Consider the following 25,381-nt stretch of genomic DNA (forward strand, 5'->3'; position numbering starts at 1 on the left):
CCTACTAGGACCAAGAGGTTCTGGGTTCAAAACTACCCTTGGTGCTTCCTCGGCAGCATCGCCTATGGGTGGAATAAATAAGCGCCTACGAGCGGCCGTCTACGGGCGGTGAAATTTGGTAACTATGGTCTTGGGCCAAAGGCCAGTTGAAAAAAAGAAGACTCTAGTGGAGCAAATTTCTTGCACTTTTTCCATGGTCTCTCATAGGCCATTAACTCAACTAAAGGACCAACACCTTAACCCTAGAGTTTGTAAAACAAACCCTAAGTGGGGAGGGCCGTATGTGAAGGGCACAATTCATGTCAGTTGTAAAAATTTAGGGTCTCGTTCGCTCAAAAGGAAGGCTCTTTCGACGGTGCGCGGCAGATCATCCTCTTCGAGCTGCAGCCATGGTAAGCTTTTTGCCCTTTCGTCCTTGCTATCCTGTTTATCTCAAACTTTCTGCTTCATCAGAAATGCTAAATCTTCACACAATTAGGCTTGATGAAAACCCAAATCGCCCACTCCGAGCTTGTAAACCGCTTTCAAAAACCCTAAATCTTCTTTAAACCGACGCGATTAATTTTCTGCATTCGTGTCTACACGGAACGTCTTCCTGCGTCAAACCCTAAACTTGCCTGTTAAGCTTCTGACTATGGGAAACTCTAAGCATTCTGTGATCTTTCTTAGTATCGTTTAAGTAATTGCCTAGGTCAAGGTTTCACTTAAGTCCCTAGCCCTCTTGTTCGGGAAACTGTTTCTCGTTCTGCTGATTTTTAGGGTATGGAACCTTGTCTTGTTTCCAACTTTTCCAAAATGCAAAATGCAAATTGGGAGCCTATCGGTGTGCAGTGGGTTTGTGCCAGCAGGGAAGGGGGAGGTCCCAAGTGCAAATCCCTGCAGGCTCCCGAGCTGCATTCAGGTCATATGTGGCCATAATTGTATCGCCTTCGGGTGGGAGACCAAGCCGCCTTTGGGTGGTTAAGGTTGGAATGCCGCTATAGCCAGTTATGTCTGGGAATGGTTCTAGCGTGGCCTTCTCGGTTGGGTTTTCCAGAAAAGGGCTTGGCTGATTGCTCTTCTCCGGATGACTGGCCTATCCAGTTCCTCAGCTATGTTTATAGATCGTGTTTGTTTTTGTCCCCATATGGGTTTCACTCCACTCATTTGACTTTCTCAGGTGTCATTTCATTGTCTCTCCTGGTTTTATTGGGTTCATTTCACTAATATAATGATTTTCTCCTTGTTTTAGTGGGCCTTATTTCTCATTTTTCTTGCTTACTCCTTCATCTTGACTTTAGCAGTGTTCAATTCATCAATCTGTAGGCCTTTAGTGGGGTTGTTTTCCTGATCCATTCAAATTTTCCTGGATTTAGTGGGTATTCTCTAAACCATCTATCTTCTCCTAGTATAATCCATGGATTTTAGTAGGTCTTATCCTCTGATTTCCTCTTTGAGACGGGTTCACAAATTTAAGAATGCTCTCCTTGTTTTAATGAGGTTTTTTTCTCTCTCCATTATTTTTCTTCTGTTTTTAGTTCATCTCATAAGTCCATAATTTTCTCCTTGGTTTAATGGGGTTCATCTACTGATTTTTCCTTGATCACAGGGTATTGACTTGCCTGCTGGTGGGCGCAACAAGAAGACCAAGCGCACTGCCCCTAAGAGTGACAATGTCTACCTGAAGCTTGTTGTCAAGGTGAACCTATCTCCATGATTTTCATGTCTCGGCTATTGTATGCTATTTCACTGTAATTACTGATGCATCAAAATATATTTATGTGTTTATGGTCCAAACTATCAGCTCCACCCTTAAAATCAGTGGATTCCTCTTAAATAATAGTACTTTGTCCAGCCTCTTAGCCTCAGTTCATTCATTTGTTTGTTCTTCTTTCTCTCAGCTTTACAGGTTTTTGGTCAGGAGGACTGGTAGCCCCTTCAATGCAGTTGTCCTGAAACGCCTGTTTATGAGTAGGACTAACAGGCCACCTATTTCCCTTTCTCGCCTTGCCCGCTTCATGAAGGACAAGGTAAGAATGCATATTGTGATCTTTTCTATTGATAGCATGAATGATTTCTTTCTTCATCTATAGATGGACTGCTAAGGTATGTAAGTGATGAGGAGGTTGATTAGTAATTATTTAGATTGGCCTTTTGTTATGTCCAACTGATTGCAGGAGGACAAGGTTGGTGTTGTAGTTGGAACTGTGACAGACGATGTCAGGCTTTACGAGGTACCTGCTTTGAAACTGGCTGCTCTACGGTTCACAGAGTCTGCTCGTGCCCGAATCCTCAAAGCTGGGGGGGAGTGCCTTACCTTTGATCAACTTGCACTAAGGGCCCCAACTGGCTCAAACACGGTATGCTACTGTCAAATATGGGTGCAGTTTCTATCTGAACACCATTCCTCAGTGTGTAAGTTATGCTTATGGCTTTTGCTTTGTGTACTTGCAGGTTCTTCTTAGAGGACCTAAGAATGCTCGGGAAGCGGTTAAGCACTTTGGTAGAGCTCCTGGTGTACCGCACAGCCATACCAAGCCATATGTCCGGTCAAAGGGTCGCAAGTTTGAAAGAGCCCGTGGTCGCCGCAACAGTAGAGGATACAGGGTCTAAGCTGGAACCAGCTTGTGTAAAGCTATTGTTTCAGGGGTCATAGTATGGTCCAGAAGTTGGAATGGAACTGGGTATTGCATTGCTTTTCATGTCGTTTCAAAGGATATGTATACTGTGGATGTCTGATACAGGCATTTGCAGTTTTTGAGAGAGTCCCTTTTACTTTGCCTTAACAATAGAGAAAGTGGCGTTGTTTATGTGAGTCCTGTCTGAGGGTTTCAGATGCTTCTCTATGTCTCAAATTTTCTTACTGGATTCATCTTCTTTGTATGTTGCTCAAGGGAACAAACTCTGGCATCTGAATTGCAAAAGATGTGAGTCCTGGGTGCTGATTATGTCTGTTTAGAGCAGTGTGCAGGTTGTTTCATGTCTGGTACTATCTTTCCAGGACAGGATTTCGCAGCTATCATGTGATTATGATTAGTGGCATGAAGTTTAAGGGTGGCCTTGAAGTAATGTCATTTTTTGTTGATTTGAATGCCAATAGCAGCAGTAGTCTGCCCTCAACTTGCAAGGGATATATGGTTTTGGGCCCATCATAAGTGCAATGGGTTCCAGACGATTGTACAGCCATTTCAGTGGATGTATATGGTCTATACCATTGGCACTCTAGTCAGGGATGCATGTTTCTTTCCTGATCTAAAGATCATAAAGGGATGCGGTATCAGTGTGATCATGACTGAACTTTTCTTGCAATGGTTCAGTTTATGGATCTCTTTTGAAGTCCAGGGATCAAACTTGGTGGTTGTCATTGGCATGTCAGTGCTGTTATGGCTGACTTGTTCTGTGAGTCCTCCAAAAGTCTCGACATTAGGGGGTGGATCTCTTGTGTTTTACGGTTTTTCTGGTTTGTTGCAAGTTTCACTACCACATCTCATTCTAGACATAACCATTCGGCTATTTGCTACTCGTGTTAACATCTCTTGGTCTCAATTCAATGATACTTGCCCAAAGCATTAATTGGTTGACCTTGATCCACTCCAAGTTAGTCAGCTAATCAAAGTCATCATAGGCTCACCCTTGATTATTCCATTTGGTAAATCATCGTTTGTGCATGGCTAGCTGTGCTAACTGCCTAACAAGCTGATGGCACTTGAAAGCTCAAGGATAAAGAAAAGCTTCACCTCTCCGGCCAAGCTTTTTATTCTTGCAGTTGGCTGAGGGTTTTGCAGAGCAACCCTTTTAACAACATTCTGATGGGTGTCAAAATCTACTACTAACCTAATGGGGTCCTGTTAAGGATTCTGTATGCGGGGTCTATTGGTGATATTGCCCATTGGGGTGAGTTTTTAAGTAGTCCTTTGGAAATATTTTTCATATATCTATATTGTAGAGACATCGGAAAGAAAAACTGGATAGATTTAAGAGTTGTCCTTATTTAGATTGGTTGAAAAATATGCTTTTTCCGAGTGCCAGGGCATTATAGAAACTAAGAAATCACAATTCAATTAGTGGTTAATTTTATACTTTTCTGCCAACTTAACATTAGTGTGCAAATTCATTCTTCAAAAATTAGTAAAGCTTATTTAGTTGGTACTGGAACTTGGTATGGTCATTAACAAATCATTGGTCATATGTGCAGACATGATGTTTCACTTTTCAATGCATATTGTGAATCCAACTCAAGTTTAGAAATAAATATGGTTGAATTGGATTCTCCTAGTTAAAAAATTGGATCTAAGGAGGTTCAAAGCAAACGAATATTAAAACTAATTAAATATTAGACGAGAGATTACACAAAAATCAAGAAAAAAATATCTCCACTTATGAAGCTTCATTATCGTAAGACAAGTACATCATTTCCAGCTCTAATGAGCAAAAAAAACCACACAAAGCGAATCCAAATTATCCCAAATCAATAGAGCCCAAATGTGTCCACATCAATAAATGATAGCCATAACTTTTTGCGGGTTCCACATACTTCTTCTACCTTTTATCCCTTCATCCATACATACAAAACTTTTGGCCTGAGGAATCATCCCCAAAAAATAATAATGTAAAGGTGTATGGCCCCTCTCAATGACATCCACCATCAACACTCTCCCTTGGTGATGGGCTTCCCTTAGATTGGTGCGTGGTAGCGTCTACGTTTTGATTTCACGACTCAACTGGGTCTCCCTAATACCTCCACCTTGAACAACAAGGGACAACCTTATTCAAGACATGATAGACACAATAAAGAGTGAAGCCATGCCCTTATCCAACTATTGACTTGTACGCAGCTCGAGAGCCTAATCTTGCATACACATCATTGAAACAGTGGAAACGATGATTGTTGGTTACTGAACATGGAGAGTATATATTGCAAAGCCAATGGAAAACACGATTGTTCACTGGACATGGAAAGTGCATATATTGTAAAGCTAGTTGACTCACATAAAAAAGAGCTCATACACACTTATTTTGTCTTGCATGTATTCTAATTGGATTTGTAAGTGAGGGAATGTTGTCCATTTTGAATAAATATGATTCTTTTAGTTGAGGTTTATAAATTTGTTGCTAGTGTGAAGCTCCTTTTGAAACATGGTGTGAAAGAAAGTCTAATTGACTTCAATGGTAATGATACCATGGACTTGCTTCTGTATTATGGGGTAATTGGATTAGTTATGAGAAAGATAATTGTAATACCACCAATTGCAAAAACATTCATGTGGATGTGTAATTGGCAAATAGTTGTTGACTTTGTGATTGAACTATCATTTAGTGGTCATAATACACCTTATATGCAAACCTTGTAGGTGGCCCGTGGTGGGGGGGGGGGGGGGGGGGAAACTAAGTAATCACAATTCCATTAGTGTTTTTACCAATTTAATGTTATTATGTGCAAAAGCATTATACAATATTAGTAAAGCAAGTACTTTTAATTGATAATGAAAGTTGGTATGATAATTTGTCTAGCTCTTTAAGTATGATTCATGCATGTGCAAAATTTCAAGATTTAATCATTTATTGTTAACATAAATCTCAATTGGGAGACCATAAAGGTCACTATGAATGTCTGCAAATGACCACTTACTTATTTTTCACAACCAACCTGAGGTCTTGATGATAACATATGTATCAATTTTGCACGAACCCTAGTCATTTGGTTACCAATAATATGAGAAGTTCATCTCAAGCTTGTTTAAAAGAAACTTTGAATGCATGATGACCCAAAACGACTCTTACAATTTAAATGCAAGCACTAAGCTCTCTAACAACACTCATAAATGAGCATGATAACAATATTACGCTAAATTAAAAAATTAAACTATCATTGCGTTAGTCTCTTATTGGTAATGATGTAAGAAAATATAGCTTGTGCTTGCACACAAACAATAGAACCTTCACAAGATAAAAAAACTTGATGCAAAGAGAGATGGAGAATAATAATGAACTACTAAGTACAAATTAAATTAAAACTGATGTTGTCTTTGACCCTTGTGCTCCAACAAGGAGATGTGATGGCAATCTAGGTAGACTATGGATGGAGGATGTCATGCACTTAGAAGGGTGCAATGCAATGAAGATAGATATCAACTCAAGGATCTCGATATGATAGAGGAGGCTACGAAAACTATTTATATATAGTAACCAGGGTTGGTCATATTATAGGTTAGCCTTGGTCATCTACGGCTAAGTCTAGATGGACCAAACTAACCACATCACTGGACTAGGACAATAAAAGAATAACATAGGATTGTAGATCTTAGTATAACGTCTAGTCCCATCCGAGGTGATGGAGGGCTAGGTGTCCCAATAAGATCTCCTTCTATCCTAGAGTATGGTCAGTCAACGCACACTTACATGCATTATCTTACTTGGCATGGTGCCGAGTCTACATAAGCCATGTTTAAATTGGGAATTGTTGGGGGCACTTGAGCATGCTCAACACAATGGTTTTTTCTCATATGGAGGGCCTTGCAAAGTAGAGCAACCTATCACCCACATGATGATCGTGAGTAGCATTAATTATCAACACCTCCTCTCTGTAGAACTACCTCTTTGGTCCAACACCGGGTTGATGAATATGCCACTCTTATAGATCTCTCCCAAGAGCCTTTGTGAAGATATTCACACAGTTCTTTATTATAGCATAGTAAACTAATTCGACCTCTCCATTCATGGTTAGCTCGTTCACAAACTGATATTGTTTCTCAATGTGCTTCGTGTGAGCACGAACATCAAATTATTTGCAATTTCCATGCAGCTTTGACTGTCACATAACAACTCTATTGGCTTCTCCTACTAAGCAACTCCCATGTCCTGTAAAGTTCTCCTCAATGGGAATGCTTCACATGAAGTAAAGCATACTACCTTATACTCAACCTTTGTGAAGAAGAAAGGGCCAATATAGGCTCTTTCTTATGGATCTAAGAGGTAGCTCTAGACCCAAGTGAAAAATAATAACCAAAAATTGATTTCTTGCTATCACAATATCCTTCCCACCAATGTGAGCCATAATGTTATATGTACATTATGTGTGCTATGTTATATACACATTATGTGTGCATATACTAGGAGGCTAACCCACATTAGGCTTGTGAGCATGGGAGCATGGGAACAAGCTCTAGTGGAGCATGGGTTAGGACTAACCTTAAGGGTTAAGGTTAGGGTCAGGCATCCAAGGGTCACACATGAGAAATGGAAAGTCAAGAGTCACTTGAGGGCCCTCCTATATGATAGGGGCATGGGGCACACTCAAGGGAGCTTGGAGGCTTGAGGGCTTGGAGGCTTATGCTATGGTCTCTTGTGTAGAGGTCCATATCTACTCATCTACCATTTCACACTATAGCTACACGCTATTGGATTGGAGTTATACCTCTTGATGGTATGGGACATCAAGGTAGAGGTATGATGTATTTCATTATTATTCATGTGTGCATCCCTTGGGCTCGGGGGTGGGTGGTTGATTTATGCATGTTTATGCATAACAATTATCTAGAGAGATCTTAGGGTTTTAACAATGGTATCAGAGCAATCTCTATTTAATTGTTGGTTTTTTAAGTAAATTTTAATATTTACTAATAAAATATTATTTTGTTGATTTGTGTTGATGAATTGCATGTGGATCATCGATATGGTCATTGGAACGTGTGTTACTACAATTCAATGGATGAATCGACGTTGCGGGGGAATTCCGCGAGTTAATGCTATTTTTTTAATTTTTTATGGTTAAAATCAAGCATTAATGGAATTTTTTACAAAAATACCATATGGTTTATGGTGGATATTTTTGACAGAATGGATTTCCTGAATTTCTAAAATTTTTAGAAATTTTTCTTAATTTTTAAGGAATTTTTGAGCATTTTTATGATTAAAAATATATTTTTATACATTTTTGCAGGTTTTTTTCGCGAGAATGCGATCAAATTTCTGTCAATTTTCTACTGAAATTTAGTAGGGGACAGTGTGTTGATGCATCAGATGCTCTCCCGTGTGCGTGGGACTCTCTCCGCCTCTCAAATCTGATTTTTCCTTCTCTTTTCTGTGAGAAAATCTCTTTAAAATGATTTTTTTAAAACATTAATCATAATTAATGATAATTATGATTAAGATATGTTTAATTAAAAAGTTAATCAAAGGATTAAGTTAATCTCTGATTAATAGAGAAGGGAGGAGAAAGAGATTGGAAGGAAGAAGAGGGAGAGAAAAGAGGGGAGAAGAAGGAGAGGAGGGAGTTTTCACTCCCTCTCTCTCACAGTTCTACGCGGGAGGGGGGGGGCTGCGCACAGCAGCCGGCGACCCCCCCAAAAAAAATCAAAATCCAATAATAAGCTAAAAAAAGCTTATTTTTTATTTTTTATTTTTTTAAAAAATAAGTTTTTTATATAAAAAAAGCTTTTTGATAATATTTCAGAAAAAAGCCTGGAAAATACTGAAAAATATGAGATTTGAGGAAAAAAATCTCTGAAAATTTTCTGAAAATTTCTTCTTGAAAATTTTTGGCTTTTCATCTTCCGGAAAACCTTTGGCTTTCCGTTTTCCCGAAACCTTTTGGCTTTCCGAATTCCGGAAAAACTTTTGACTTTCCGTATTCTGGAAACTTTTGACCTTTCACATTCCGATTTTTTTTGTCTTTTCATTTTCCCAAAACTTTTGGCTTTCCGTATTCCGGGAAAACCATTGGAATTCCGAAATTTTTTGATTGTTCATATTCTAAATGCGTTCGGGGTAATTTAAAAATTTCAAAAAATTCATGAAAATTAGTGAAAAATTAGACAAAGGTTATTTTAAATTTTGGAAAAATGTGGGTTGGTGTTTGGCATGTGGTGTGTCCATTCGGGCGCTCGTGACCATTCAAATTCCTTAAAAAATATATTTTTTGACCCAGAAAATTAGAAAAATCCATTAAAATATTAAATTTTCATTGGATTTGAGAATTGTCGGGCGGAATTGGAAATTTCGTGAACGATGGGATTCTCAGGAAAAATTAGGAATATTTTGAAATTATTTTTAGAAATCCTAAAAATTGGTATTTTTTAAATATCAATGGTATTTTGGTAAATTTAATTGCTAAATTTTTTTTGGAAAAATATAGGTTTCATGATTAATGTCCATTAGATGCTATGCATTGATTTTTATGATCAACTATGGTTTTTATGGATTTAAGGAGCTTCTATGCTTTTATCCATGGTGTTATAAGGATCTTTTGATCTTTTGGATAATGCTTTGAAGGTAGCATTTGCCTTCGTTTTTTGCACGTAATTTTGGAGTATATATATATATATATATATATTTTATACTCTTGTTCATATTCCAACTCGGATACCTAGTTGCTTATATATCTAGGTGAGTTATTTTTCTACCCTAACTTTATTGTGTTTTGGGTAGTTATCATTAGAAAGGCGCCAATAATTCAATTTCTTTTCTAATGATGTACTCAGAAGGAGTTATTCCTTGATGTAGTCTCAAGTATATAGAGACAGGTTTAGTATGTGAAAGTCTAGATAAGGCCATCTTATTCCTTTTATATAGGATTTTATTCATATTTCCTAGACGGCATACTAGGGAGTTTCAAATTGTTAAGGTATGTATGGGTGGTATCATGGTGGTATGGGACGCTAGTGATCCCTCACAAGATTGTTGCTTTGCTTACATCACTTAGCATGTTGACCTCAACATTCAAAGACAATCTCATTTTCTAAATTCACTAGAAGTTATAGTGTGGGCATTCTCTAGATAAACTTCTTTTATCTATAGCCTGCATGTTTTGATGAGGGTAATCTCATCGGCATTTTCACTTGTTGAAATCTCTTTCTTTAGAGTTCAAACAAGCTTATCTTGTTGTGTTCGGATAAGGAAATTTGGATTCTTCCTTTGTTGGCATTTCTTTCTCTAGTTCCGTACTTTAGGTGATTTACACAATCAACCTGATAGGTTTACGGATGGACATATGTAACTCATCGAGACGTTGATGATTCTCTATGTTGATATGGGTAACTCGAGACGTCGATTATTTCATATGCAGATGTGGATATGTCGGGACGCCGATGAATCCCTGGTTTCTGCTGTTATAATGCCACGTTTTCTTACTTTATTCCGAATGGTTTACAACAACGAGGAAGTTACTTTGAATGTGAATTGCTCTGATCATCCGCAGTAGTCTGATGGGCAAACAGAGTGTATGAATCAGATTATAGTGTATATGCTTCGTGCATATGTCTCTAGAAAATCATCATATTGGAAAAAATATCTTCCAATGATGGAATTTGCCTAACAGTTCTAAATTTACGACTATTATTTTTTAGTCCGTGCATACTTATGTATGGGTACCAACCCAGGGCACCTATTGATGTTGGTCTTAAGGACATCGAGCTTGATGCATCGAGGGATTTCTTGCGAGATATGCAGGAAATGCTGACCGAAGCTCGGGATTCTATCAGGAGTGCTCATGATAGGGCACGGTTTTATGCTGATAGGGGACGCTCATCTCAGTCTTTTGAACCAGGAGTGTTGGTTTATTTTAATGTTCCTAAAGATTTTCAGACTTTGTCAATGGAAAAATGCTCAAATTTATCTCCTAGATATTGTGGTCCATTTCGAGTTATGCATCGGATTGGCATGGTTGCGTAAGAACTAAAACTACCTCCAATTGTTAGAGTTCATCTAGTCTTTCATATCAATAGATTGAAAGGGAAACTGGGAGGTGAGGATAACAGAGTTACTCCTCAAGAACTCGTTGAAGTCGAAGATTTATCCTATGTTCCACATGAACCTGATATGGTACATGAATTCAGGGAAAGAAACTTTGTAGTTGACTTATCCTTGAGGTTAAAATTAGGTGGAGAGATAGGGAAATTGAAGATTCGACTTGGGAGTCGGTTGAGATTGTTCAGCGCAGTTCTCCTTCTTTTCATTGCAAGAGTGCAATGTTTTGAGAGAGGGGAAGTATGTTATATGTACATTATGTGTGCTATGTTATATACACATTATGTGTGCATATACTAGGAGGCTAACCCACATTAGGCTTGTGAGCATGGGAGTATGGGAACAAGCTCTAGTGGAGCATGGGTTAGGACTAACCTTAAGGGTTAAGGTTAGGGTCAGGCATCCAAGGGTCACACATGAGAAATGGAAAGTCAAGAGTCACTTGAGGGCCCTCCTATATAATAGGGGCATGGGGCACACTCAAGGGAGCTTGGAGGCTTGAGGGCTTGGAGGCTTATGCTATGGTCTCTTGTGTAGAGGTCCATATCTACTCATCTACCATTTCACACTATAGCTACATGCTATTGGATTGGAGTTATACCTCTTGATGGTATGGGACATCAAGGTAGAGGTATGATGTATTTCATTATTATTCATGTGTGCATCCCTTGGGCTCGGGGGTGGTTGGGTGGTTGAGTTTATGCCTGATTTATGCATGTTTATGCATAACAATTATCTAGAGAGATCTTAGGGTTTTAACACATAATATCCCATGAAGTACTCGCCCAAGGCATATGTGAATGTTGTACTCTAGTGTATCTCGGATGTATTTCAACACCCCCATTCCTTTTTTCCAATGGTTCTCTCGGATTCGATTGAAAACTTGCCCCAACTGAAAGGTTATGTGTTCCACAAGAAAATCAAACTCCTCCCACCAGCTTCTTGTACTCCCATTCACAAGTGGATAAGTGTCTTCTCTAGACAACTTTGCATCACATTTGTGACAAGAGTCGCAATGGTGTCCAAAAGCCTGCTCTTGTGTGGAGGAGAAGAGAATAAGGTGCTTTTTAACACACAAGATAATGACCCGTGCTTAACAACAATCAACTACAAATGACATGGTGCTTAATGACACACACATAATCATAAGGAGAGTGGGCTGAACGTGTACACGAATGTAATCTTTATTATCAAGTTGCTCAAGTACAATCGAACTCTTCCTCATACATAGGAATGGAGAACAATGTGCCTTTATATAGGCATAGTCACCACCTAGGGTTAGGGTTTGCATCCAAAATGTGACTTCACACACACACCCACCTTATCTACACCCTTGTTCACATGCCAAGCTGGTATTGTAACACCCTCCCTCAATGCTAGCCATGTCAATGCTCATGGCATAGAGTGGGTGGCATTGGCTTACATGGCAAGAACCCCCCCTCTCCCCCTTAATCTATGAGTGGAATGCCTCTATAACATAGGCTTACAAGGATGTTTTTGGTGATGTATGTTTACAAGAGATTCCCTGATAAGTCTATATTAGGAAATTTACAAAAATCCCAATTTCTAATTTTATATATTTAGGACAAATTAGCCAATAATAGGTCAATAAAATGTATTAACTTCTTTTCTCCAAAGTGCATATCTGTGATAGTGAGGCTTACAATACTCAAAGTATAATATATTTAAGGACAATCATATAGGAATGCTTTATTTAAAATCCACATTGTATACCACGAATTTTGTAATCACATTCATCATGTTGCCTCAACAATACATCAAAAAATATAGAAAATGACTTTTTGATTAATTCATCAAAGTCATTAATTAAGGACAAACCCTTTGCAAGGATAACATGTCCTACTCCAAACTTAAAGTTCACAAATATCTTCATTTCCATGAACTCAACATTACATCCATGAACATTATGCAATTATTGAGTATGTCAACATGATGACATCCTTATGTCTATTTATATAACTACCAATATCCTTAGTTCACAAATATCTTCACTTCCATGAAGTCCATCTTACATCCACGAACACTACTCATCATTGACTCTGTCAACTTGATGACATCCTTATGTCCATTTATATAACTACCAATATGGTATCAATTATCATATTTGTTTGTAATTTAGCCAAAGATAATAATGGAGATAGAAAAAATGCCATTTGCAAATCTAAGAAAAATACAGTAACAGACAGACTGATCATTAAAGATAAGGCCTTAACAATGATACTTACAAATTGCCATGACTATAAAAGGATCAACGCTCATAAAAATACAGTTGTAGATAGACCGATCATTAAAGATAATGCCTTAACAATGACACTTACAAATTGCCATAACTATAAAGGACTAATGCTCATTTTACAAAACAGATTGAATGAAACATAATGACAAATGATGGAAACTTAATATTGAGAACACATTGCAATCAAAACTCATAGTAGTCAGCAAAAAGAGCCATCTCCTGCCTTGAGATGTTACATATAGATTCAACATAAACACATCAATATTCAAGGTTATTGATTGATGTGTGAGTTTGTTTATGCCAAGGTGGCAAAGATGGAGAAAACACATCTCTCACATTTCCTTCCTCATTGAAACCCCTACAACTATTTATGTAACCCGCCACATTTCTATCTCGAACATCACCCACTATATAGACTCGATCCTCTTCTTCAATGTCAACTATTGGGTCCTTAAGAATGGAGTACCTACCTCCTTGACCTGGGCTGCATGGAACACAACAAATTCTAGTCATCATGAAGAAATTTAGATCCATAATAGTGCGACAAAGCTCGGGCAAGAGGGAACACATGATTACACGAATAGCCCTTGAGACCAGCACCCACAATTGTCGAGTTCTTAACCATGAAGTACTTTAAAGGGATATGAGAGGGAGTGAGCTATGAAGTGTATATATATTTGGTGGATAATTGCCCAAATCTATATTGAATAATTGGCCAAATCTAGTGAGAGGAGCATTAGGCAAGTCCCCAATAAGGGTTAGCTTTAGGAAATAAAAACGTCCGTTCCTCCCCAAGAGAAAGTATGTTCCTGAATTGTTGCCATAGATATAGGCAGTGATGTGTGTGAACACACTGAGGACCGCCGGGGCACTTTTTCCCTCTTTAGGAGGTTTTTCCCCCCGGCTTGTATATATGCCCAATATTCTAGGGCTAACTTATCTTTTGTACATTGACACAATCTAATACACTTGTGTTGTGTGCATTCTTGCTTCTTCTTCTCCAAGCTTTGTGTGCTTTCCTGCAACCCTAATTCCAATAATTGAAAGCAGGCATCGGCTCCCAGGGCCACGCCGCCAGCACTCTCTGACTCACGTTCTCTGATTGAGGTGAGCTTTCACGAGCACTTGCAGGTCCCTATACTCTGCATATAAGCCCATAGGGCTTAGCATTCTCAGAAATTGCATATGAGGTCGTTTTGGGCTCCGTTTTTGCATTTCAAGTTCTGCACAGGTGTTCGTCATTTTGTGCAGAAATTTTGACAGTGCAGTTTTTTGTAAAACAGGCATACGTATTCTATTGTGGACCGTGCTACATAGCACGAGTTGTTTTCTGTTCAGTCTTTGCTCCATTACAGGTAGCTTTTGCATCAGTTTTAGTTAGTGGGCCATGGCTGACAGCAATGATGTATTTCGCATGTTGTCTTCTGATGTGACAAATTAGATGGAGACAGCAACTACCCACTTTGGGCATACATGATGCAACATGTTTTGGTTACAAAAGGAGTGTGGAACATTGTGCAGGGTATGGATGTATGTCCAGGTTCTGTGGATGTAGGATCTGTTGGATGTTGCAGGTTCTAGCAGCTCTACTATTGCTGCTATTTTACCCACTATTGAACAAGCTCGTTGGGATGGTAAAGATGTGCAATCATGCCGCCTTGATTGCACCTTCTGTCAAACGTAATATCACCCCACATATTCGTTCAGTTAAAACAGTAAAACAGGCTTGGGATATTCTAGCTGGTTTGTATATGCAGGTCGTATGAGGCAAAAATCTCTTACCTGCGTAAAGAGCTAGAATCAAAGATTATGCAGGAAGATGATGACATGAATGTTTTTCTTGTTGAGATTGAAGATCTCAAGGAACAGTTGATTTCTGCAGGTGAGATTATTCCTGATCATTCTCTTGTGAAAACTGTTCTTGATGCTTTACCTGAGTCATATCAGACTTTTGCTTCCACATGGAGACTTGTTACTGTGTTGTCAAGTATGATACTTTAGTCAACAAGCTCTTGCAAGAAGCGCAGTCCAGGCAAAATAGGGCTAGGCAGCGCGTGCAATTGATCAAGAATTTGTTGCTGCCTAGCAGAGAAGAAGTGGTCAGGCAGCCCCTTCCACTGTTTCTTCTCCTATTAGTAGGTCTGCAACTTCTTCTCCTTCCATAGGTAGCAACAATAGGTCTGAGAAGGCTCTTGATAAAGGCAAGAAAAAAATGAGGTGCAAATATTGTAAGGTAACTGATCATGTCATTAAGAATCGCCCTAAGCTAAAGGCTAAAGAGGCAAAGAAGAAAGAGTCAAATGTAGCCACAATAGCGGATGCTTCTACAAATGCAGATTCTGCAAATGTTGTGCAGGATACAGAATGGGCGTTTAGCATGTATTGCCAGTATGATCCATCTGTACATGATGCATGTTTGGCAGTTTTTGTTGACTCTCATGTATGGTATTTTGACAGTGGTGCTACAAAGCACATTACCTTGCATCGTGATATGTTCACTTATCTTGAGGCTGTCCCTAATGGGAATACTGTCACGTGTGCCAATAATGCTTCTTACCCAGTGAAGGGCATTGGTAAAATTATGCTTACTGCTGTAAATGGCAACGCTTTCACACTTTCAGATGCTTTGTATGTGCCAGGGATAAAGAAGAATCTATTGTCAGTTTCTGCGCTTGCTAGACTTGGACTTGTAGTCAAATTTGTGGATGAGAGATGTACTGTTCATGATTTGACTTCTGGTGATATGATTATTGTATCTGGCACCTTGTTTCATGGGCTGTATAGGCTTAATTCTTACGAGACAAGTGTGTGGAAGATTCAGCAAATGCAGTTTCTGATGAAAAGGCAGTTTCAGATGCAGAACTATGGCATGCTCATTTTGGTCATCTGAACTGCTGCGATTTGTAGAAATATGATATGGTTGCTTCATTGCCCCCTCTTGAGGCACCATTGAAACATGTTTGTGAAGGCTGTATTTTGGGCAAAATGTAGCGTTCTGCGTTTCCAAAGGATGGTTTTGTGCGGGCCACTCGCAAATTGCAACTTGTACATAGTGATATATGTGGGCCTATGCAAACTCCGTTCATTTGGTAAACACTTGTACTTCGTGACTTTCATTGATGATTACTCAAGGCATGCATGGGTATATCCACTGAAGGCAAAGTCCGAAGTGTTTTTGTGCTTCAAACAGTTTTTACTTATGGTTGAAAATGTATCCAATTGTACTGTGGGCACCCTCCGTTCTGATCGAGGGGGGGAGTACATGTCTAAAGAATTTGATGCATTTTTGGCTAGTCGTGGGATAAAACACCAATGTACAGTGCCGTATACCCCTCATCAAAATGGTGTTGCTGAGAGGAAAAACAGGTCACTTATGGAGATAGCACGATGTATGGTCAAGAGCCAAGCTTTGCCACATGCGGTTTGGCTTGAGGCTGTCATGTGTGCTGCATATGTACTCAACAGGTGTCCCACTAAGGCCTTGCAGTCTATTACTCCATACGAAGCTTGGCATGGCAGGAAGCCTTCTATCGGTCACTTGCGTGTCTTTGGTTGCTTGGCCTATGCTTTAGTGCCTATGCAACAACGTAGAATATTGGATGATAAGGCTGTCAAATGCATTTTTGTTGGTTATAGTGCTGAGAGCAAGGGTTACAGATTGTATCATCCGCAGTCAAAGCGTATCTTGATTAGTCGAGATGTTGTTTTTGTGGAAGATGTTGTGCAGCCTTTGTTATCATGTAACAAAGAGATAGGTGTGAGCTCACGGGATGTATTTGATACGTTGTTGCCTCTGTTTACAGGTGGGAATTCAAATGTAAGCCCTAATGAGGCAAATATTCAGCCTATGCAGATTTCAAACGACATCATAGATCAGCCTATTTCTGATGCAGATTTACAGGATGTAATTTATGAGGATAGGGCTGAAAATGAGCAGGCTAGAGTATGCCTAAATGGCTGGTGTGAAAAGATGCAGGGGGGAAGAGAGCTTGAGCTCTTGCAAGCACACACACACACACTCAAAAAACCCTAATAGAGAACACACAAGGTGAGAGGCTGAAATCTTCTTCTTCTATACTCAACACTCAATACACCATATACAAGAATAAGAGTACATACAATATGAAAGGTACTCAACCAATACATACACGGGTTCTCTATAGTGTGAACCCGACTAAATGAGCTGGCGCTATAATGCCAGTCTCTAGAATGGCTGTCACACAGCCTGTCATCCCACTGGCCGCATATCTCCCATGATCTCACCAACCATGCCAGTGGTGTAAGTGTGGGGCCTATCCCCCAGTCAGTGTCCACCGCCTCACTAGATGAGCTCGATATCTCAACACTCCCCCTCGAGCTCAACTCCATCTCATGTACACCAAGCGAAGCCCTGAATCTGCGGAGCTTCTCTGTACCCAATGCTTTGGTGAAGATGTCAGCTACCTGATCCTCTGTGCTGACATAAACAAGGTCAAGGTCTCCTGCTAAGACCTTCTCTCTGACGAAGTGGTAGTGGACCTCTATGTGCTTCGTACGAGCATGAAAGACTGGGTTCCTGGCCAACTGTATACTGCTAATGTTGTCACAGAAAATGACAACTTGTCTATCCACTGATAGACCCAAATCTGCAAGTAGCTTTCTCAACCAAGCTACCTCACATGCTGCCATAGCAGCTCCTCTGTGCTCGGCCTCTATACTTGATAGAGCAACCGTAGGCTGGTTCTTGCTGCTCCAAGTCACAGCAGCACTCCCCAAAGAAAACATGAATCCACTGGTAGATCTTCTATCTGTACTACCAGCCCAATCAGCATCTGTGTACCCGTGTACACATATCTCTGTCCCAGTCTCATAGAATAGTCCACAATGCAAAGTAGACTTCACATACCTCAGTATGCGTCTCACTGCATCCAAATGCGGTTTCTGTGGAACCTGCATAAACTGACTCACCAATCCAACAGCATAGCTCAAATCTGGTCTGGTGCTCGTCATGTAGATCAAACTTCCTACTATGCGTCTGTACATAGTAGGATCCTCCAAGATCTCTCCTGAATCTGCACTCAACTTGCCATTCTGATCCAATGGCACGAAATAGGCTTACAGCCTGTCATACCATACTTGGACAACATGTCCAAGCCATACTGTCTCTGCAGTAATCCGATACCATGTGGTGACCTAATCACCTCAATGCCCAAGAAATATCTGAGCTCCCCCCGATCCTTCATCTCGAACTTCTGTCTAAGCAAGATCTTTACATCAAAGATCTCTGCATCATGGTCCCCCGTAATGATCAAGTCATCTACATAGATGACAACAAGCACAACTCCTCTATCACCATGTCTCACATACAACGAGAAATCTGCATTGGCTACATGAAAGCCAATAGTGACAAGATATTCAAAAATCTTGTCAGACCATGCTCTTGGTGCTTGCTTTAAGCCATACAAGGCTTTCTTCAACCTGCAAACATGCTCAGGGTGACCCTCATCCTCATAACCAGGTGGCTGCAACATATACACCTCTTCTTGCAAATCCCCATGCAAGAATGCATTCTTTACATCCATCTGATGTAAAGACCATTGCTTTGACGCAGCCACTGCTATCACAACTCTCACCGTTGCCATCTTGGCAACTGGGCTGAAAGTTTCCTCATAATCAATCCCATATGTCTGCGCATATCCTTTGGCTACCAATCTAGCCTTGTACCTGTTTATGCTTCCATCACTGTTATGTTTAACTTTGTACACCCACTTGCATCCAATGGCTTTCTTGCCTTCAGGCAATTGTACCAAATCCCAAGTTTCATTTCCATATAGTGCATCCATCTCCTCATCCATGGCTTTCTCCCAATACACATTTCCAACAGCCTCATCAATGCATGTGGGCTCAACAACCTGCACAACCTTTGCCATATATGCATAGTGATGTGCCACATAACCATCATAGGTAAATCTCTGCACAGGATTTTTCACTCTCCCAGATCTTCGTAGCTTCTCATTCATGGCTTCCATAGCCTTCTTTACACCAGGTGTTCTCATAGCTGGGATCCCAAGCTCCTCATCAAGGCTCATATCTGAGCCACTAGACTCTCCATCAACATGAGAATGCCCTGCAGAAATGTCAGGCATACCAAGGGGCTCAACCACTTTCTCTTTTCCTTTACGTGATGTACTAATCACATTTGCAGGACTGGTATTATGACGCAGCCTGCCACTCCATGGTCTATCAACAGACCCACTAGATGAGGACTCTCCTGGTCCACTCAAAGACTGTGATTGCTGACCTGCATTCTGTGCAACCACACTTCCACTCACATCAGCCCCAATAGCTTCTTTTTCAGCAGCATACCAGCTGCTCATCTCATCAAAAACAACATCCCTGCTTACCCTCAACTCACGTGTAGCAGGGTTATAACACCTATATCCCTTTTGCTCAAGGGAATATCCAATAAACACACATTTTTTCGCTTTCGGATCCAGCTTAGTTCTCAGCTCATCTGGCACATGCACGTATGCAATGCATCCAAAGACTTTCAGATGAGACAAATCTGGTTTTCTGCCAGTAAACCTCTCCTCTGGAGTTACATCATGTATGGCTGCAGTTGGAGTCCTGTTCATGATGTATACTGCTGTAGAAACAGCCTCAGCCCAATAGCAATGCGGCATATTCTTCTCTTCCATCAATGCTCGCGCAATCTCAACAATGTGCCTGTTTTTTCGCTCAACAACTCCATTTTGCTGTGGAGTGTATCTGCATGTAAACTGTCTCCGAATACCATTCTTCTTCAAAAATTCAGAGAACTCATTGGAGAAGTACTCTCCCCCTCCATCTGACCTTAGGCACTTTACATATTTTCCCTGTTTGCTTTTCAACCAAAAACCTGAAATTCTGAAAGTGAGTGAACACCTCACTCTTCTCCTTCATGAAATATACCCACACTTTCCTCGTGTGGTCATCAATGAAAGTCACATAATACCTGCAGCCTCCCATAGATATGGTCTTCGTAGGACCCCATACATCTGAATGCACAACATCTAGTGCATTTCTGCTCACATATCTGTTACGTGGAAACACATGCTTTGTTTGCTTCCCAAATTGGCATGCTTCACATATTTTCTGCATACCTTCCACTTTAAATTTTGGCAGCCCTGTCACAATTCCTTTTGTCTGCATAGACTTCAATCTCTGCACATTTACATGTCCAATTCTTTTATGCCATATGTCTGTGTCTGCAACAACTCCTGAACCATTTGCAAACATCGCAGCACTCATTTCAGGCATGTCTACATTCAATGTAAACATTCTGCCCACTCTGTTGCCTTTTGCAACCAACCTGCACTTGTCTTTAAAATCTTCAACATAACACCCATCAGGGTTGAACCGAACCTGCAAACCCTGCTCAATCATCTGGCCAACAGAAACCAGATTCTTTGTTATGTTCGGTACATGAAGTACATCTGCAAGGTACTTCACTTTGCCATCCTGCATAGACAATGGCACATCTCCAACGTGGGCAATTGGATGAGCAGTGTCATCCTGTGTTTTCTCTTCGATAATCAGCATAGACACCAAATCTGTAAAGTTGGGAATGTTTTCCCGAGTCTGAATGGACATCTTAAACGCCTTGTATTGTGGCCCGAGACCACGTAGACAGACTTCCACCTTGTCATCATCATCTACTGACACACCAATAGATGCAAGGGATTCCACAATACCCTTTATCTTCAACGCATAGTCATTCACAGACATGCTCTTTTTCTCCACAGTATGAAGTTCATTCTTCAACTGTATCTTACGTGCCTTGGTATTTGTTTCATAGAGCTTTACCAAGGTGTCCCACGCCTCCTTGGGGGACTTGGCATCCTGAATGTGCCCAGTCATGGTGTCCTGTATACTAATGGATAGCCAATACATAACCTTCCTGGCTCCTTGGTTCCAGTCTTTAAACTCTTTCACATCTGCAGCAGTCGTATATCCGGTATCTCTGGTGCCTCTTCATGCTCACCTTCTATGTAGTCCCAATACGTCAACCTGAACCTCCAAGCATGGAAGTTATTCTTATCCAGCTTCTCAGCCACAATCTGTGTTATGCCATCATTAGACATCTTGCCAAACACACAATTTTACCAGAAACTGCACTCTGGTTTTTCCTGCACAAATGCTGTATTTTCTGCAGCGGTACTGTAGTACTCTCAAATGTCACAACCAGTGACTTCAATGTGCATACATACACCCAATGGCAAATGTAGACCTCTTTGCAGCACCCACAGTGTCTGCACAGTCAATCTGTCTTCCTGCAGTTCTTAAAACGGAGTTCTGCAGAGAGTCGATGACTTACCCACAGTGCTCGAAATCGCCTGCTTTCTGAAAAACGGAGGTCCAGACGCGCCCGAAACGTGTTTTCGGCCCAGAAAATTTTGTCCGATAGGACGTTATAGTTGCCCTATAGCTTTACTCCCGCGAAGAAAGCTCCTCAATCAGAGATCGTTGCCGGTGCCTCCCGTAGAGCTCCCGACAAGGGTGTAGTCACCAACACAAATAGGGAAGAGTAGTTGAAGCTCTTACCCTCGTACTACTTCCTGTGGTTCTCTTGCTTGCAGCTCAGCCCTTAGCACGAACCAGGCTCTGATACCATGAAAAGATGCAGGGGGGAAGAGAGCTTGAGCTCTTGCAAGCACACACACACACACTCACAAAACCCTAATAGAGAACACACAAGGTGAGAGGCTGAAATCTTCTTCTTCTATACTTAACACTCAACACACCATATACAAGAATAAGAGTACACACAATATGAAAGGTACTCAACCAATACATACACGGGTTCTCTATAGTGTGAACCCGACTAAATGAGCTGGCGCTATAACTATGCCAGTCTCTAGAATGGCTGTCACACAGCCTGTTATCCCACTGGCCGCATATCTCCCATGATCTCACCAACCATGCCAGTGGTGTAAGTGTGGGGCCTATCCCCCAGGCGGGTCATCAGTGTCCACCGCCTCACTAGATGAGCTCGATATCTCAACATGGTGCATACCTTACGTGATAGTAAAATTGATGCACCTATGTCTAGTCGTATTCGTTCAGGTTTTTAGCATGCCTCTTATGCATCAGATTGTTATGCTTTGGCTGTGACTAGTATGTGTGAAGAGGAAGAACCTCTTTCATTTGATGAGGCACAAAAATCAAAAAATTGGTTGGCTGCAATGCAAAGTGAATATGATGCTATAATGAAGAATGGTACATGGTCTTTGTGTGATTTGCATATTGGTAAAAAGGCCATTGGATGTAAGTGGATTTTTAAGTTGAAACGAAGGCCAGATGGCAGTGTTGATTGTTATAAGGCTAGACTTGTTGTTGCAAAGGGTTAAGCTCAAGAAAAGGGCATTGATTTTGATGAGACCTTTGCTCCCACTTGTCGTATGGCTAACATTCGTAGCATTTGTGCACTGTCAGCTCATAATGGTTGGAATGTACATCAGTTGGACATAAAGACCGTGTTCTTGAATGGAGATTTGCATGAGGAGGTGTATGTATCGCAGCCTCATGGTTTTGTTCAAAGAGGGCAAGAAAACAAAGTGTGCAGGTTGAAAAAGGCTTTATATGGTTTAAAGCAAGCTCCACGAGCTTGGTATGAAAAGATACATGCATATTTGACTGCGCATGGTTTTCAGAATAGTCCAACAGAAAGCACTTTGTATGTTAAACATGTGGATGATGTACATCTAATCATTGCTCTCTATGTTGATGACATGCTGCTCACAGGACCAAATGAGAGTCATATTGCTGATTTTAAGGCTGATTTGAATGCCTCTTTTGAGATGTCAGATTTGGGGCATTTGCATCATTACTTGGGGGGATACAATTTAAACAGTGTGATGGAGGTATTGCTTTGTGTCAGACAAAGTATATTGAGACATTGTTGCGGAGATTTGGCCTTGAAGAGTGCAAGCCTATTGCTACTCCAATGGAGACAGGTTTGAAGTTGAGTCTTCATGATGCTGGAGATCACTTTGATGTCACACTCTATTAGACAGCTGTTGGTTGCCTCATTTATGTATGCATTACGAGGCCAGACATTCAGTTTACAGTCTCACAGGTGAGCAGGTTTATGTATAGCCCAGGTTCTCAGCATTGGAAGGCAGTTAAATGCATCTTTCGCCGCTACTTGAGTGGCACCATACATCTTGGGTTGTTTTATCCCAAGGGGGGATCGTTGTTGCCGCTAGATTTACATGCTTTTTCGGACTTAGATTGGGTTGGTTGCTATGACACAAGAGTGTCCACAAGTGGTTTTTGTTTCATGCTCGGTAGCTCATGCATATCTTGGTTGAGCAAGAAGCAACCTACTGTGGCCACTTCTAGTTGTGAAGCTGAGTACAGGAGGGCAGCTTTCACAGCTACGGTTGAGTGTATGTGGCTCACATGGCTTATGGCTGACTTGGGTGTTGGACAGGAGTCTGCCACCTCTATCTACACTGACAATCAGAGCGCATTAGCAGTTGCGAGAAACCCAGTTTTTCATGCTCGCACAAAGCACATTGAGGTGCATTATCACTATGTCAGGGAGAGACTCTCAGCAGGAGAGATCAGCTTGGCCTATGTGCCAACACTGGACAACCTCGCCGATCGTTTCACAAAGGCACTTCCTCGTGAGAAGTTTGAAGCTTTCCGCAAATCTTTGGGCTTGCTCCCCTTTGTGGACTGATCTACTTCGGGCATGGCACTTCCCTATACATGAGTGCCAGCTCTCGTTCTCACACCATCACTCCCAGGGGGGATTTGTTGCCATATATATAGGCATTGATGTGTGTGAACACACTTAGGACCGCTGGGGCACTTTTTCCCTCTTTAGGAGGTTTTTCCCTCGGCTTGTATATACGCCCAATATTCTAAGGCTAACTTATCTTTTGTACATTGACACAATCTAATACACTTGTGTTGTGTGCATTCTTGCTTCTTCTTCTCCAAGCTTTGTGTGCTTTCCTGCAACCCTAATTCCAACATGAATTAAGTCCACGACCGTACCTATATACTTGTGAAGGTACGACTGTACTCTAACTTCCAAAGGGCAAAAATCTCCTTGTTTCTAGAGTGTGATTCTGCACCTTCATGCACCTACACTCAGGGAGATTGGTGCAAAACAATCCTTTATTCGACAATATTGAGCCCTCCTACGTGTAATCTCTTGCTAAATCTGACCATCGATCAACACCTCGTGGAGCCATAAAGTATTGGTCTTTGATAGCACCAACAGTGAAAGTGAAGAGCACCCTAGCATAGGACAAACCAGCCCTGACTTAGAGGCAGGTGGATTGATTATCCAGTGCATGGACATATCATTATCTCAAGAGTAATTACAAGGGTCCCCTACACATTCATAGAGGAGTCTTGCCTCAAGACTAAGGAATTTTATCCTAGGAAGCATGCAATCAGAAGAGCCTCATCCTTGGGAAAATAGTGTGACCACCAACCAGAGAGAATTGTCACACCCCCGATGGATCCACGATTGGAGGTGGGATAAGGCCCAAATAACCTAATCCAACCCAATCCAATGGTTTGGGGAGCTATACTGACTATTGTGTTGGTGGATTTGTTTCAAGAACCCAGGCCTATGCTAGGCCTAGATAGAGAACTAGCTAACCCAAGCCTGGAAACTTCCTACCAGGGAGAGAGACTCCACCCAGAGCACCCTAGCTAATACACAGCACCCATGTATACTAACTACCCACCTCGAGGGGTATATCCTAGATATTATACGGATCCCTAAGGAGTGCACATTGTCCCACCGCTAAGAGATGATCCACATATGGGATACTATCCTCTAGACTTTGCTTTCCCGCCTACCGTACCTCGACCCCTGGACACTAGCTCCGATTGTTGTGATTGTACCACCAGTATCCATGCAGCCAATGCCATTGTTGAGACTAGAAAGGAACAAACCAGCCCATGTCTACAAACTTATTACTAAGTCTTGACTCACTCTCGGGTTGCTTTTCTAAGAAGTGAATGCCTGTTCCTTCATAGAGGTACAGCCGTACCCTTCTTAGCCAGGCCCATTCACTTTCAGATTGAGAATCTCTTCAAATCTAATCCATAAATGAGTGTAATTGGCATTAAAGAGCATTACTATTATATGGCTAACTAATATTTGGTGGCGGTTGTCTGAGAGATACACCGGTTCGATGCTATTAAGACACCTGACTTTCATTATGTGAGTGAACGTCTGTACCTTCATAGATAAATGTCCGTTCCTCCCTGAGTGAATGGTTGTACCTAAGAGGAGCCCATGACCATTCCCCCACCAGCAAACGTGCATTTTCTCACCTATCCACGGTTGCACTTTCTCCAAAATTAAACATCCGTTCGTCTCTAGACGAATGCCCTTTCCTCAATTTATCCATA

General features: G+C 41.0%; 1 protein-coding gene across 1 annotated transcript; it reads left to right on the forward strand.

The window, feature by feature from the left end:
• The first annotated feature begins 252 nt into the window (after positions 1 to 252).
• LOC147615691 (large ribosomal subunit protein eL18y-like) lies at positions 253 to 2,794 on the forward strand. The gene is made up of 5 exons (XM_086778248.1): positions 253 to 392; positions 1,589 to 1,678; positions 1,881 to 2,009; positions 2,157 to 2,339; positions 2,434 to 2,794. Exons 1-5 carry the CDS (start codon positions 390 to 392, stop codon positions 2,590 to 2,592), a joined length of 564 nt encoding a protein of 187 aa, XP_086634374.1. The 5' UTR covers positions 253 to 389; the 3' UTR covers positions 2,593 to 2,794.
• The last annotated feature ends 22,587 nt before the right edge of the window (positions 2,795 to 25,381 follow it).

The sequence above is a fragment of the Cibotium barometz genome, chromosome 39, assembly GCF_041138505.1.
Source record: "Cibotium barometz isolate CiBa-2024 chromosome 39, ASM4113850v1, whole genome shotgun sequence".
Classification (NCBI taxonomy): Eukaryota; Viridiplantae; Streptophyta; class Polypodiopsida; order Cyatheales; family Cibotiaceae; genus Cibotium; species Cibotium barometz.

Coding starts and splice junctions, on each gene's coding strand:
- LOC147615691 (XM_086778248.1), top strand. Junction 2,010..2,156: donor CCCGCTTCATGAAGGACAAG/GTAAGAATGCAT, acceptor AACTGATTGCAG/GAGGACAAGGTTGGTGTTGT. Junction 2,340..2,433: donor CCCCAACTGGCTCAAACACG/GTATGCTACTGT, acceptor GTGTACTTGCAG/GTTCTTCTTAGAGGACCTAA.